Source organism: Petaurus breviceps, unplaced genomic scaffold, assembly GCF_028583685.1.
Source record: "Petaurus breviceps papuanus isolate PSGF00001 unplaced genomic scaffold, PetGlider_PUasm1.0 90633, whole genome shotgun sequence".
Taxonomy (NCBI): Eukaryota; Metazoa; Chordata; class Mammalia; order Diprotodontia; family Petauridae; genus Petaurus; species Petaurus breviceps.
In genome coordinates, this window is record NW_027187293.1 from 9,561,487 (window position 1) to 9,576,221 (window position 14,735).

General features: G+C 36.0%; 1 protein-coding gene across 1 annotated transcript in view; it reads left to right on the forward strand.

The window, feature by feature from the left end:
* Positions 1-14,735, forward strand: part of LYST (lysosomal trafficking regulator) — a gene marked incomplete at its 3' end in the record, with an annotated part of 140,233 nt that overhangs the window by 94,928 nt on the left and 30,570 nt on the right. Inside the window, exons 25-28 of the mRNA XM_069064505.1 lie at positions 1,155-1,324; positions 2,397-2,627; positions 6,872-7,038; positions 7,702-7,854. Coding sequence (XP_068920606.1) covers positions 1,155-1,324; positions 2,397-2,627; positions 6,872-7,038; positions 7,702-7,854 — 721 coding nt within the window. The remainder of the gene's footprint in view (positions 1-1,154; positions 1,325-2,396; positions 2,628-6,871; positions 7,039-7,701; positions 7,855-14,735) is intronic.

Here is a 14,735-nt window from a genome sequence, read left to right on the forward strand (position 1 = left end):
TGCAATGTTTGGGGGAAAAATAGGAATTTTGCATGATACTAAATTAATTTTGTCATTTGAGTGTTTCTCAGATATGTAGTAAACTGAATATCCATTTACTTTTCACAGAATAAGATTTTACAGAGTTAGAACTTGAGGGACCATCTAGTCCACTCTATATCCAAAAGGATCCCCACTATAAAAATGCCTGTTGAGTTATCATCCCTTCCTTGAAACAGTGTTTAAAAATGAAAAACAAGGGGTGGCCCAGTAGCACAGCGAGTAAGAGCACCAGCTCCAGTGTCGGGATGACCTGGGGATCGAATCCAGGCTCAGATACTTAGCACCACACCCAGAAATAACTGGCCGTGTAACCTTGAGCAAGTTACTTAACCCTGATTGCTTTAAAAAAAAAAAGAAAAGAAAAGAAAAACAAACATAACTTTCATATTTCTCAGCTTTTTGGAATAGGATTTGGTGACTCACTTCCAAAAAGTTTATTATATAATTTAAGGCAATTATCTGATTGTTTTCTTCTGAGATAAAGAATGGATGTTCTGTTTATAGCCTTTGCCTAACATCATGCTGAGGCAAAAAGCTATTTCCCTAGGCATAGAAAAAAAGTGCTGATTTTTCCAAGTCCTATGTAAGTCTGTCATTAGAATTAAATATTAATGGTAGCTTAGTTTAATGGCAGTGTTTTAAGTGTTTCCCAGAAACATAACAATGAATATAAAGACTTACCTTTCACAGGATGACAAGTTTTATAAATTTGGAAAGAACCTCAGGAACCCTCTAGTCTTTAACCCATGTCCAGAAGGAATCCCTACTATAAAAATGCTTATCAACCATCATCCATTCTTTGAAATGCAGTGTTTTAAAACTTTTATATTTCTTAGCTTTGGTAACTCACTTCCAAAAGTTTTGTCAGTAATTTAAAGCACTTATCTGACAGTTTTCTTCTGAGATAAAGAATAGTGATTCTATTCAATATTATATGAATACTTTGGTACTAACTCTGAATTCTAAAAATCATGGTAAATAATCTTTCTTACTGTAATGATAATACTTTCTCTTTAATTTCTTTCTCTAATGGAGCTAATCAGAATGAATTGTAAATATATATTTTAATATAAGCATAATTGACTAAGTTATCCTAATCATTTTTTGCTTAGCTTTTGGCTGCATATTTTAGTAGAGCATCTAAGGAACAGAAAGATAAATTCTTGAAGAACCGTGGCTTTGCCTTGCTAGCCAATCAGTTATATCTTCATCAGGGAACTCAGAAACTTTTGGAATGCTTCATGGAAATGTTCTTTGGCCATCCCATTATCCTTGATGAGGAGTAAGTGTGTTTTTTTCCTTGATGATCTCTTGTCTTTAGATTTAACCTTAGGGAATTTAGGAAATAAATTAAAAGGCAATCTTCAGATAATTTAACTAATTTTTGTGGGCGTGCTGTGCTTTGAGAAGAAGTATAGTGAAATGACTAGAACTTGAACAGTATCAGGTTTAGAACAATTGCTGATCGACATTGATAGAGTTGGTCAACTCTATGCTAAGAAGTTACAGGTCCAGACCACCTTGCCAAATACATACTTTGATGTGTTTTTTAATGTACTGCTAATATTATTTCCTGTTCATTTTATCTATTAGTCAAAAAACATATTAACTAGTCAGCAAACATTTATTAACCACATACTATGAAATGTGCTATATGCCAGGCAACATTGAGAAAAGGCTGGGCCTTCAGTCAGGAAGGCCTGAGTTCAAATCTGGCCTCAGATGCTTACTGTGTGATCCTGGGCAACCCACTTAACCTTTGTTTTCCCTAGTTTCCTCATATATAAAATAGGAGTAAAATAGGGTGACTGGGTTCCATAGTGGTTAGAGCACCAAGCCTAGAATCAGAAAGACTCCTCTTCCTAAATTCAAATCTGGCCTCAGATACTTCCTAGCTGAGTGATTCTGAGCAAGTCACTTATCTGTATTTACCTCAATTCCTCATTTATAAAACGAACTGGAGAAGGAAATGGCCCACCCCTCCAGTATTTTTGCCAGGAAAACTCCAAATGGGGTCATGAAGAGTTGGGACACAACTAAAAAATGACTGAACGACAAAATAATAGCACCTGCTTCCCAAGGTTCTTGTGAGGATCAAATGTAATGATAATTGTAAGGAGATCAGCACAGAGCCTGACACATAGTAAGCACCATATAAATGTTGATGGTGATTTTTGTGTGTCTCAGTGCTGCTTCTTTAACATTAGATATACAGTTAGTTGTCTTAGTGACAGATCCTTTAAAATAATGTAGTCATTAAATTAGAGGAAATATCAAGTGTTACAGATATTTTTCTCTACTCATGCCTGATTCTTGACTAAATGCTGCATGTTATGTATATTTTTTTAAAATAGATTTGATTTTGAAGAAGTGAAGAACATGGAACTTTTTCAGAAATGGTGTATCATTCCAGTCCTTGGACTAATAGAGACCTCTCTCAGTGACAACATACTCTTACACAACTCTCTTTTTCTTCTTCTTCAAATTTTAAATTCTTGTTCTAAAGTAGCAGATATGTTACTGGATAATGGCCTGTTATATGTATTATGTAATACCATTGCTGCCTTAAATGGACTAGAAACAAAGTAAGTATTATATTAGTATATTTTAAGTTGTACCTTAATAAATTGGAAAGAGGAAAATTGAATTTGTATTTGGTCCTAGAAGTCATAAGGAGCCCATTGAGCAGGGAAGTGGCATGGTTGGTCCTTTTCCTTAGGAGGATCACTTCATGATATCACTATATCACTATGTGAAAGAGGAGTTAGAGAGGTAGTACTGAAGGTAAGGAGAATAATTAGGAAGATACTTCTGTCATCCTACGGGGTGTTGAAAAAGTACTCAACTAGTACTTTATCAACGTATTAGTATTTTATTTTATTTTATATTTATCAAGACTAGTATTTTACTGAAAGGAGAAATCAGCAAGACTGAGCAACTTAGTGACAAGACTGAATTGGAAGCGTGGGATAAAAGGGTTGAGAATTCAGTCTGTGATGGGGAGGGCAATGATAACTTTAATGAAAATATTAAAGTTCAGAAGAGGGATAAATTTCAAGATTACTTGAAAGATGTAATTTCTGAGAGACCTTTGATCCTCTAATACTAAATATCAGATAAGGCATAAGGCAGGGAGATGTATGTTTATCAAAGCTAATTACCAGTGTCAGGGAGGGTACTCAATACAAAATCGAAATGGAGTAGGAATTCCCTGTAAATGACCATTTTTACCAGATAATTGCTATTTGTAGATGAAATTTTCTTTTATTAAGTGATAGAACATTGAAAAGCCTCCTAAACCACACAGCATAGTTTGTCCTAATAATCTTCACAGGAAAAACTAAGTGAATGAAAAGTTTTTATTGTGATTCATAGCTACATAAATAGACATGGAGCTAGTTCTTCAGTATATGTATCTTGAAAAAGCAGTGCACATGGACAGTGAATTGGCCTCAAAATTAAGTAGAATGAGGATCATAGGTTTTAGAGCTGTCATGGACCTAGTCCAACCCCCGTATTATATGGATGAAGAAACTGAGGAACAGAGAGATGAGTGGAGTGGATTACATTTGGGAAATTGAGATGCTTTTAATAACCCCAAGCTTCTCCCTGAAACAAAGTCCCATCTTTTTAACATCAGTATTCTTGCAGTGATACCATGTTATTCTAAGTCTTAGAATCTCAGTCTTTGAAAAATTAAGGCTGCAGGTCACTCAAAGGACAAGGGAAAGATACATAGTGGGAATGAGTAGACTATAGCATGATGTTACCAATGAAGAATTGCATTTAAAAAAGTGGCAGAAAAGATAATATTCAAGATATGTGACTGGAAAAGTTAATAATCCAGGAATGTAAGTGCTAGGGAAAACCAGTGGGCAGCTGTAGCAGCAAGCACCCTAGCATACCCAGGGTGACTGCTAACAGGTTCTTAGATCTGCTTTTCTAAAGGAAAGCAACTCAAAATGGGTTAACAATTTTGCTTTAATCAAACATATGTCATTTACCTAGTTCAGGGGAAAAAAGGTCAGCACCTCAAACTTCAGAGAATACAAACAAGTTATAAGCAGACGTTAGAAGCAGACAGAAACAGATCAGCAGACAGGCTTCCAGCTGTCTGACCATTACATCCATACCTAGTCAGTTACCAGAGAAAGAAGCACAAACATCTGGGTTTTCAAAGCTGGGGGGTGCGGAGGGGGGGTGCTCAGAGGCTGCCCAGAGTCTTGTCTGGTCAAATAACACTACTCTTCTCAAAGTGAGCCCCAAAACAAAACCTCACATCAGGGTATATATAGCTTTCTCCTACTTCAGAGAATGTCACAGCCCTCTTGACCCACTGCCTAATCACAAAGTATCAAGGTGTGGGCATTCCTGAAAAACAAGCCTCTAGTCACAGTCTCCATGTGACTACATTCAGCCTATTAGGGGGCAGAATATATTTTCAAATCCAGGAAGGTTCTCAGAGTCACTTAAGCCTATCAGAGGGCCTAGGGGCAGGGAAGATCTTAGATTCCCATTCCTAACAGCATATGGTCTCCCCTGGTATTTACATAATTGCAGGAAATCTAGAAGATTATGAGCTTGTTGGACAAACCTCTATGTAAGATTTATGGGAATGAATGAAATAGTATTACATAGGTTGGGAAGGCATGAATAAGTGTGATCTAGAAGACATTACTACTACTATGTGATCTGAGATCACAGATCCAATCAAAATATTGAGAGAAACTAGTAGATTGAAAGAAGGAGGATCAACATAATAAGGAGCATGATCATTGTCTTTAAAAATCTGAAGCATTCTAATGTCATTCATAACTCAAATCTCTGTAGTGCTTAAAAGCTTAATAGGTCACTTTCCTCACAACCACCCTTCAGGCCATGTAGATGAAGAATCTGAGGCTCAGGGGTTAAATGACTGGCCATGCAGTTCTCATGTCTTGAAAGATTAAAATCCAGGTTTCCAGTCTTGAAGTCCAGCATTCTTTACATGCTGCCATGCTCTCTGTCAGCCTGGAACTGGAATTTGGCCTTGTCTGCTTGACCTCAGATGATAGAATTAGGACCAGTGAATGAATGAATGTATGGGGAGAGGATTTTCTACTTTTAACACAGGAAAAAAATTAGTAAGAACTAACCCAAGGGGGATTGACTGCCCCATGGGACCATGGATTTCAGAATTGGAAGAGACTTTCGAGGTCCTTGTCTGAACCCATCGTTCTATGGATAAGGAAACCAAAGCTCCGAGGAGTTGTCACTTGTCAGGTGTGCCTGGTAATAGAACTGGGAGCATGGCAAAGGGCTTGTCTGATTGCATCCAGTGCTCCAGTTTACTCCATCACAACCAAATGAGACTGTTTTCTTCAAGTGAAAGGATCCTGTGTAGGTAGAGAAATGGAAAAGGAAGGAAAAGAGAGCAAAATTGATAGAAAGCAAACAATAAAAAACAAAAATGTTTTGTACATCTCAGAGAGGTGAAGTAATATGCCCACGTTCAATTAGGTGGTGATGCCTTGGGCTTAAGCATTGAGTGTTTCTGGGAAGAGTATTTCAATTTAAAACGTAGACCTGGAGCTAGTTTTACTTTTTGATGCTTCTAACATCATCCCAATTTACATTTTGTACAGTATTTTAAGGCATGAAAAAGCCTTTTCAATCAGAATGCTTTTAATAGCATAAGATATTATTGAGAGACAGATTGGCAGAGGAGACATTGAACTAGCCTGCTCAGAAAGACTTGAGCTCCTCTTCTGCCTCTTGGCACACTTTGGCTGTGTGAGCATGTGTAAGTTTGTTAATCTTAGTATCCCCAGGCAACTCTCCAAGCAAGACTCTAAGTTGCAGAACAGGTCCTGATGCATATTGGTAGAGGGAGATCTTTTCAGGTACCCGATGAATCACAGGCCACATACACACAACATAGACATTTTAATAAATAAAATTCCATATTAGAACTTCAAAAGTTTCATCCATATTCTTGAGGTGAAGAGTGGAAGATATGGGCTCTGCAGGCAACATGAAAACTTGCTCTGATTTTGAACCTTCTTTGAATTAACACAGGAATGGTGGAATTGGGGAATAATGTCTGGGATGCCAATAGGCTAATTTGGGGATACCTTGGGGAACTTTAAAAAATCATTGTTGTTGTTGTTTTGATTTTTTATTTTAGTAAATCATGCTGATGGTAAGTCTATGAATAGTATTGTATTTTGGCCCCAGACATTTACTACTTCTTTTCCTTGCTTTTTTCTTTTAATCAAAGCATAATGAAAGGAGAATGAGGTGGGCTAAAAATAATATTGGGGCAGCTAAAGTGTCACAATGGATAGAGTGCCACCAGATCTGGAGTCAGGAAGATTCTTCTTCTTGAGCTCAAATCTGGCCTCAGACACTTACTAGATGTGTTACCCTAGGAAAGTCAATAACTCTGTTTCCCTCAGTTTCATCATTTATAAAAAGAGCTAAAGAAGGAAATAGCAAACCACTGCAGAATGTTTGCCAAGAAAACCCCAAATGAGGTCAGAAAGAATCAAACACAACTGAAATGACTGAACAACAGCAACAACAACAAAAAAAACCATATACTTGATAAATGTTTGTCTGAAGAAGTTGTGAGCTGGGTTGATGGTATGGGAGAGGCTGTGGCTGCTGTAGCCCTTGAATTTAGGGGTTCTGAGTTGTGGTAGAGTTAAAGCCAATCAGATGTCCGCACTAAGTCTGAATTGGGCAGGGTGGGACTTGGTCTTTTGGACAAGGCAGATTGTTAGCATTATTGATAGGTATTCTTTTTAAAAATGTTCTAACTGTTTCTGTTGGGGTTTTTGTTTTTTAGCATTCCTTTGAATGACTACAAATTACTTGTTTGTGAAATACAGCAACTTATGGTCGCTGTTACAATTCATGCTTGCAGTTCTTCAGGTTCACAATACTTTAGGGTCATTGAAGATCTTATTATACTGCTTGGATATGTTCAAAGCAGCAAAAACAAACGGACGCGAAGTAAGACTTAAATCTTACAAGAGTTATTCTGAATTATTGTTGAAAATGAGATTTCATTGTATAATCTTTTAAGTTTCTCTTTGGAGATAAGTTTACTAATAAAATTAATTTTACAGTGATGTTAATTAGTTTTTGTAACGTTTGTCAGGCAAAATTAAGAGTACCTATGTCAGCTGAGAGATATGTTAACTATCAATGAGAATAAATAGAAGTTAGGGCAACAGACATGTCATTTAATTCCATAACTACATCGAATGACAGAGAAAATAGAAATTAAAAAATCAACCATTTGTTCATTTAAAATTATTTCATTAATTATAAGACGTCCTTTACTGTTACATGTTTACACAAAGAAAGCAGTTTGTTTTATAGGCCACCTTTTTTGCAGTGAATAATTTTCTTATTGCAATTTATTTTTGAAATTTGTTCTTAGCCTAAAAGTTACTTTAAACAGAAATTCTTTGTTCACTAATGTCCAAAAAAATTTTTACCTTAAATTTCACATTTTAATTTTGAAATTTATATATGCCAAAACCTGAGTGGCACTTTCGGATGTTATTTAGAAATAAAATTGATTCAATAAGAATAAATTATTAAATATATAGCTTAAATACTTAGTAGAAAGAACTATTCTTGTTTAGTATTTTTTTTGTTTGTTCTCAGATATGGCAATTGCACTACAATTCAGAGTTCTTCAGGCAGCTATTGAGTTTATAAGGACAACTGCAAACCAGGATACTCAAAACCTGACAAATTCTTTCCAGTGTCCTTCTATTCCTCATCATGCAGTATTTCAAAAGCGAAAAAGTATTGCTGGTGAGTAATGAAATAAAAATGTTTTAAATATTATAAATGGAAAAAATAGCTTTACTCTCCCCTTTAATGGTATTGTTTACATTTTTTTTTCCAGATTTGGTGGTTAAGGAGGTAGATGGTCAATAAAATACTGAGAAATTTAAACTCTATAAATTTTAAGAATACTTCTTTTTTCTGCTACTTAATTTTGTTTTTTTTTTAACATTGTAGATCTCAATGTCAAATCATAGTTGCAATCTAAGTAACTTCTAAATACTACATATTAGTAAATATTGCTAGATTTCCCTCACTTCGTAAAATTCTAAAGCTGAGTATGACCTCATTCTGCCTGTCTTCAGTCAGGATGAAAATAAAATTGTAAAACATATCTCCAAACACAAAGACTGCACAAGCTTAATTGATATATTAATATAATCATTCATTGTAGTCCAGAAATTTGTTCATTTTTAGCCTGTTTTTTTCCCATATAATACATATTATCCTTGTCAGTAAATAAAACTTAAAAGCCAAGTAAAAATCACATTCTCAGGTCAGAAAAATGTACATTTATATTCTGGAACACCACCCAAAGCATTTTAGCCTCTTCTACATCTGCATCCTATTATCTCCCATGACACTGCAAAACTTCTGTTTTCATTGGTATGAGGATTCTTGTATCTGTGAATAGTCCCTAAAATGCCTATGCCTCTCTCTGAGAGTTGCTATAAATATTAATTACTTGGTAATCAGCTTTCTGGACATGAGATACTCAGAACTTAGCCAAAATGACTATGGAATTACAGCCATATCTACTGGGCTAAAACATGAAACATACACTCTTGATTGGACCTCCCTGAGCTTTCATTCTGTTGACATATCCTTTAAGATCCTAGGGCTACCTCCATCCCACTGTAAAAACATCAAAGTGGAACATTAGTACAGTCTTACACATTCTTTATTCCTAATTCCCCTCTCAAATTATAGTACTTTCCTCCAGTAAAACATTGTTAATTTATCCAGCCAGGCATAACATATCTCCCTACAGTCCTAGAAACCTTTGGATTTGGGGTATTCTCATTAATAAGTCTTCCTGCCAAGTGAGAACTGCTTTGGTAGAATTTACCTTTTTACTTATGTGGAAAGAGAATGAATAGTTTTAAAATTAGATGCTTAGCAAACCTTGCTGATTCTTCATCATGTTAATAAGTTTTATTCATTATTGCCACAACAAAATGTCTAGCCTAGGCTTTTGTTTGAACCAATGTAATAACGCCCTTGACATCTTTCCTCTCTCCCAACTATAATTTTCCCACACACAGCAGCAAGAATTATTTCTAAAAATATATAATATAATCATATTCATAACATAACCATAATCATATTCACATTGTCTAAGCCCTGCAATGGACCCCCACATATTTTTCAAATCATACTATAATTGAACATGGACTTTGATTCTTTTCCTCACTAGCCTCACATTTATATAACTGTTCCTACCTCCTATTACATTTGGATTTGTTCTCTTCAGTCTAGTCAAATAAACTTAATTACTGTCTTCATTAATTTTCTCTTTATACCTCATAACCATTATACAATCCATTTTTTCTTTCTCTTGTCTTTTTTCCATTTTCTTTTGGTCTCTAAAATTTTAGTGTTACTCTTCCATTAACTTAATTCTTCACTTTAGTTATTCCTAACCATTCTCTTCCGTTCTGTGGTCATTTCTAGCCCCTTGATTATAGAAAATTTTTGTGTTGCTATATAATTGTAGTTGATTACATCATTTATTTTTATATTCTCCTGATCTAAATAAAGGGTTACATGGAAGTGATACTGAAGGTTTTTTAGGAGAATAAGGAGAAGAGATGGTGAAATAACTTAAAAGCAGCTGATGGAAGGACTTATTTACCACTTTATTGTTTTAAAAATAAATTGTATTTTCTGTCTTTAGTATTTAATTTATAACCATGTAGTTTAAGTTAAACTCAAAGGAATGACCTTGGTTTGCTCCTACCACCTGCTACTTTTGTTCCTATTTGCATGCCCCTATATGGAGCTAGAATAAATCATAAAATCCTGTTTCCTGGGTACAATACAAACTTTTGTTAAATAATCTTAATAGAACCCTCACCTCAGAAAGGTAATAATCCTTTTATACTTCCTTAAATGATTTGCTCATTAAACAAAGCAACTATTCCAGATTTTTTTTCTTTTCTTGTCAATTTTCCCTTATCTACTCTCTCAGCTGAAGATCTTGCTGCTTATTTCACTAAAACAAAAGCATTCACTGACATCTCCCTCTTCTCCCCTTCTCCTCATCTAACTTTATTCAAATCCTGTTATCTACTATCTCTTTTTTCACCATGTCTCAGAAAGAAAGGGACCTTAACCTTGCCAAGAGAACCCATTCTAATGTACCCTTGATCTTATTTCTTCCAGTTTTCCCTGGAAGATTCCTCCCTTTTATCATCTACATTCTCTCACTAATCAACAATCTCTTCTAGTCTACCATATGTTTCCCTAATTCCTAAAAGACACCCACATCTCCCTCATCCTTAAAAACAAACCTCACTTGATCCAGTCATCCCCACTAGGAATTATCCTAGTCCTCTGCTCACCTGTGTGGTTAAACTCATTGAGAAAGACTTCTTTTATAGATGCCTCTCTCTTCTAAACCCTCTGCAGATGACATCTGACCTCATCATTTAAATGAAACTTCTCTCTTTGAAGTTACCAATGATCAATTAATTGTCAAGTATAATAGACTTTGCTCATCTTTATTGACATATCTATAACATCTGACACTGTCCATCACTTTTTTTTATAGTCTTTCCTCTCTATATTTACTTACATGTTTTTTTCTTGGTTCTTCTCTTTCCTATTTGACCACTCCTCAGTCTCTTTTGCTTGATCCTCCTCCAGGTCACATCCACTAACCATGGTTGTTTCCCAGGAGTCTGTCCTTTACCTTCTCCTCTTTTTATACTAATAGTTGGGGGTACTAGGAAAGAACTTTCGGGAAAATGGGACATGAGTTGAGTCTTGAAGGAAGCCAAAGAAACCAAAAGACAGAAGGTGAGGAGCCAGAGCTTTCCACTGAGAGAGTCGGTGAAAAGGCACAGAGGTGGAAGGTCTAGAACTTTATTGATGGAACTACTAATAGACCAGGGGAGTTAGATCAAAGCCCTTATTCTAGGGAGTAAAATGAAAGAAGAATAAGAGGTGGCCCAATTACAAAGAGCTTATTATTAGACCTTGAAGGTCATAGGAAGCCACCAGAGCTCTTTAAGTGTGGCTGAGAGGGAATGATAGAATTAGCAACTGAATGGAGAAGAGATTAGAATGGGAAGGAAGCTGTGAGTCAGCTAGTTGGAAGGCTGTTGCAGTAGTCTGGGGCAGAGGTGATGGAGACTAACAGTTAAAGCTGTAGCTCTGTAACTGTAGAAAGGGAGCCTATATGAGAGATGTTGTGAGGATAGAAATGAAAAAACCTGGTAACAAATTATATAGGAGGGGTTGAGTATGGTACCAAGTTTGTGAGCCTGAGTGACTAGAAGAATGATGGTGCTTTTGACAATAATAGAGAAGCTGAGGGTAGCGATGGTTTGGGGGCTAATGATGAATTTTATTTTAAGCTTGTTGATTTTTTTTTGAGCTGCCTATGGGATATCCAGTGTGAGGTATCCAGGGGCCAGTTAGCTATATATATTTGGAGAGAAAGAGAAGGAAGGAAGAAAGGGCTGGATATATAGGTCTAAGAATCATCTGCATAGGTATATTTGAAACTGAAGCTGATGAAATCTCCAAGTGAGATAGAGGAAGAAGAGAAGAAAACCCAGAACAGGGCCTTGGCATTCAACCACTTTTTTGTAGGGGGATCTAGCAAAGGATACTGAGAAGTATGGTCAGATAGGTAGGAGATTAAACTAGGAGAGTACTATGACCAAACTCCAGTGAGGAGAGACTGTTTAAGAGGAAGAGGTCATTAACAGTGTCAGACTTAATAGACAAGTCAGGATGGGGGAGGGCTAAGAAAAGGCCATTAGATTTGACAGTCTAGATCATTGGTAACTTTTGAGAGAACATTTCATTTGAATGATGAGGTCAGAAGCCAAATCCCAGAAGGTTTAGGAGAGAGGGAGAAGAGAAGTAGAGGTACTTATTACAGAAGGTTGCCAAAGTGCAGGTTTTCCTGAAGTGCAGGTCTGATCATTTCTCAATAAAATAAAAGAACTCTGTTCAAAATAAAATCCAAAGTCCTCTTTGACTTTTAAAACCATTTACAACTTATCCCTAACTTATCTTTTCAGTTTTTTTATACATCATTTCCTTTTCTATACTCTGTTCTATCCACAGACTAGCTCTTTTGCTACTGTTCCTTACATACCATGTGGCATCTGTGTTTTTGGCAGTCTGTCCACTACTCCTTCCTTATTGCCATTTGTTACACCCCCTCGTTTCCTTCAAGACTCAGTTCAAGCACCACACTTTATTTTTTTTATTTTTGCTTTTTGGAGGGCAAGTAGGGTTAAGTGACTTGCCCAAAGTCACATGGCTAGTAAGTGTGTCAAGTATCTGAGGCCAGATTTGAACTGAGGTCCTCCTGACAACAGGGCCGGTGCTCTACTCACTGTGTCTCCTAGCCGCCCCAAGCACCACACTTTAAAGGAATTCTTTCATGTTCCTCCCAACTACTAGTGTGTCACTTCCTCTCAACTACCTTGTATTTTCTGTTTGATTATATGTAGCATTTTTTTTCTTCCCTGGTAAAATGTAAGCTAATTGAAGGCAAAAACTGTTTTCACTTTTCTTTGTATACACACCACTTAGTGGTGTATGGCATAGTGTATGGGATATAATAGGTCCTTAATAAATATTTGTTGAATGATTAATTGATAAGATCCTATTTCATAATGTAATAGAATGCAGGTTCATTGCCATATTTTAAATTATCTTCTTGATAATCTCAATGTTGAGGACTAACTACTTGGCAGATCTGATTAGATGATCATTGCTTGACTTCATGATGAAATCTCTGATGAAGACCTTATACTGGCAGCAGGAGAAGGGTCAGCTCTGCTGTTTTCTTATTGCTTATTGTTCATATTCATTTTGTCTTTGATTCCTGATGTGTTTGTTAGAATATTTTAAAACTTCTTGTCTATTTTGTGAGGGTTAATTTAGTTAAAATTAGATAATGTAACCCATAAACCCACTTAATCCACTAATAAATTTTAATTCATTATGAAACCCTGAAAGTGAATGAATAAAAGAGTGAATCGTTGTTAACCCATATTATAGATTTCCCACTCTTGCCTCAGAATATTTCACATGAGTTAAGTGACACATGAACGTGTGACATAATGACTGAGTGAGGGCACCAGTGACCATTTGAATAGCAAATATGAATAATTTTTAGATAAATATAAATGTATATAAATGTTCTAATATTGTAATATGTTCTTCTTGCATTCCAGTGGGCCATCTTACACATCCCCTTGGGTACACACCTGTAATGTAATGCCAAGCAAAGGCAACTTCCCAAGGTTCAAAATACCAGCATAGGTGCTCTCCATTTTTATTCAGTGAAAAATTAAGAACAGAGAAGATCAAAATATTGCATCATTCAAAATACAGCATTTACTAAGTGTGATTCAATAATCTCCAAGTACTACCTGATTTAATCAAGTACTACCCACTCCAGGACATTACATTCATTTAATCAATTACAAAGTCCCTGTTCTAAATACTACTCCACCCCTAGGCTGTACCTTCATTTAGTCCCTCACAAAGCCCCTCTTCTCAAATAGGGATTAGTTTCCAATCATAAGTAAAGTACATTCATAAAGTTCAATCACAGAGCACAAAAAGGTCAAAAGTTTCCCTCCCCTGGATCACAATTGAATCTACCCCAGAGTTACAACAAGTTTAAGCACAGCACTTAATACCCAAATGGAGGTCTTTTCTTCATCTTGACAAGAGGCAAGTTCTCAGCAGTCTTTGTTTCTGGGGAGACAAAGCTTAGCAAGGCCACAAGATACATTGCCAGTCTCTTTTTTTTTTTTTAATTTATTTTTTTTAATGCTTTATTCTTCTAATTTACATCATTCGTTTCCGCCAGATTTTGAGTTACAAATTTTCTCCCCGTTTTTCCCCCACCCATTCCCCCAAAACAGCAGTCCCACAGGATATCCCCAACTCCAATCTGCTCTCTCCCATATTTTCTCCCATACCCGTTTCAACTTTTCCAGTGGATCTCTATGCCTCAGTGCCTGTATATCTTTTTTTTCTTAATAACATGTAAGATGGTATTAATAATAGTATATATATATATATATATATATATATATATATATATTTGAATATTTGATTTTAAAACTTTCAATTCCAGATTCATTCCCTCCCCCCCAGCCTGCCCTCCCTTCCATCATCCCCCCTCACATCCCCTTCCCCCCTATTCTCCTGGAGGGTGAGATCCCCTATTTAGTGTGTATTTCCCTCCCTCCACAAGCCAGATTCAATAGGAATAAGGTTGACCCATTCCCTTTTGCCTTCCTATTCTTCCCCTCCATTGTAACCATTTTCCCTTGCCTCTTCTGTATGAGATAGTTTGCCCCACTCTGTCTCTCCCCATCTCCTCTCATTATATTCCTCTCACCTCTTAATTTCACCTTTTAAGTATCATCCCTTCCTGTTAAATTGGTCCCGTGCCCTCTATCTATGTATACCTGTAAACATATATACACACATTCACATATGTATTCATATGCCCGCATACCCTCATATAAAGACACATATATATGTGTATATATATATATATATATATACATATATATATATTTCTAATCCCTTCAGCTACTGAGAAAAGTTTCATAAGTTACAATTATTGTTTTTCCATGTAG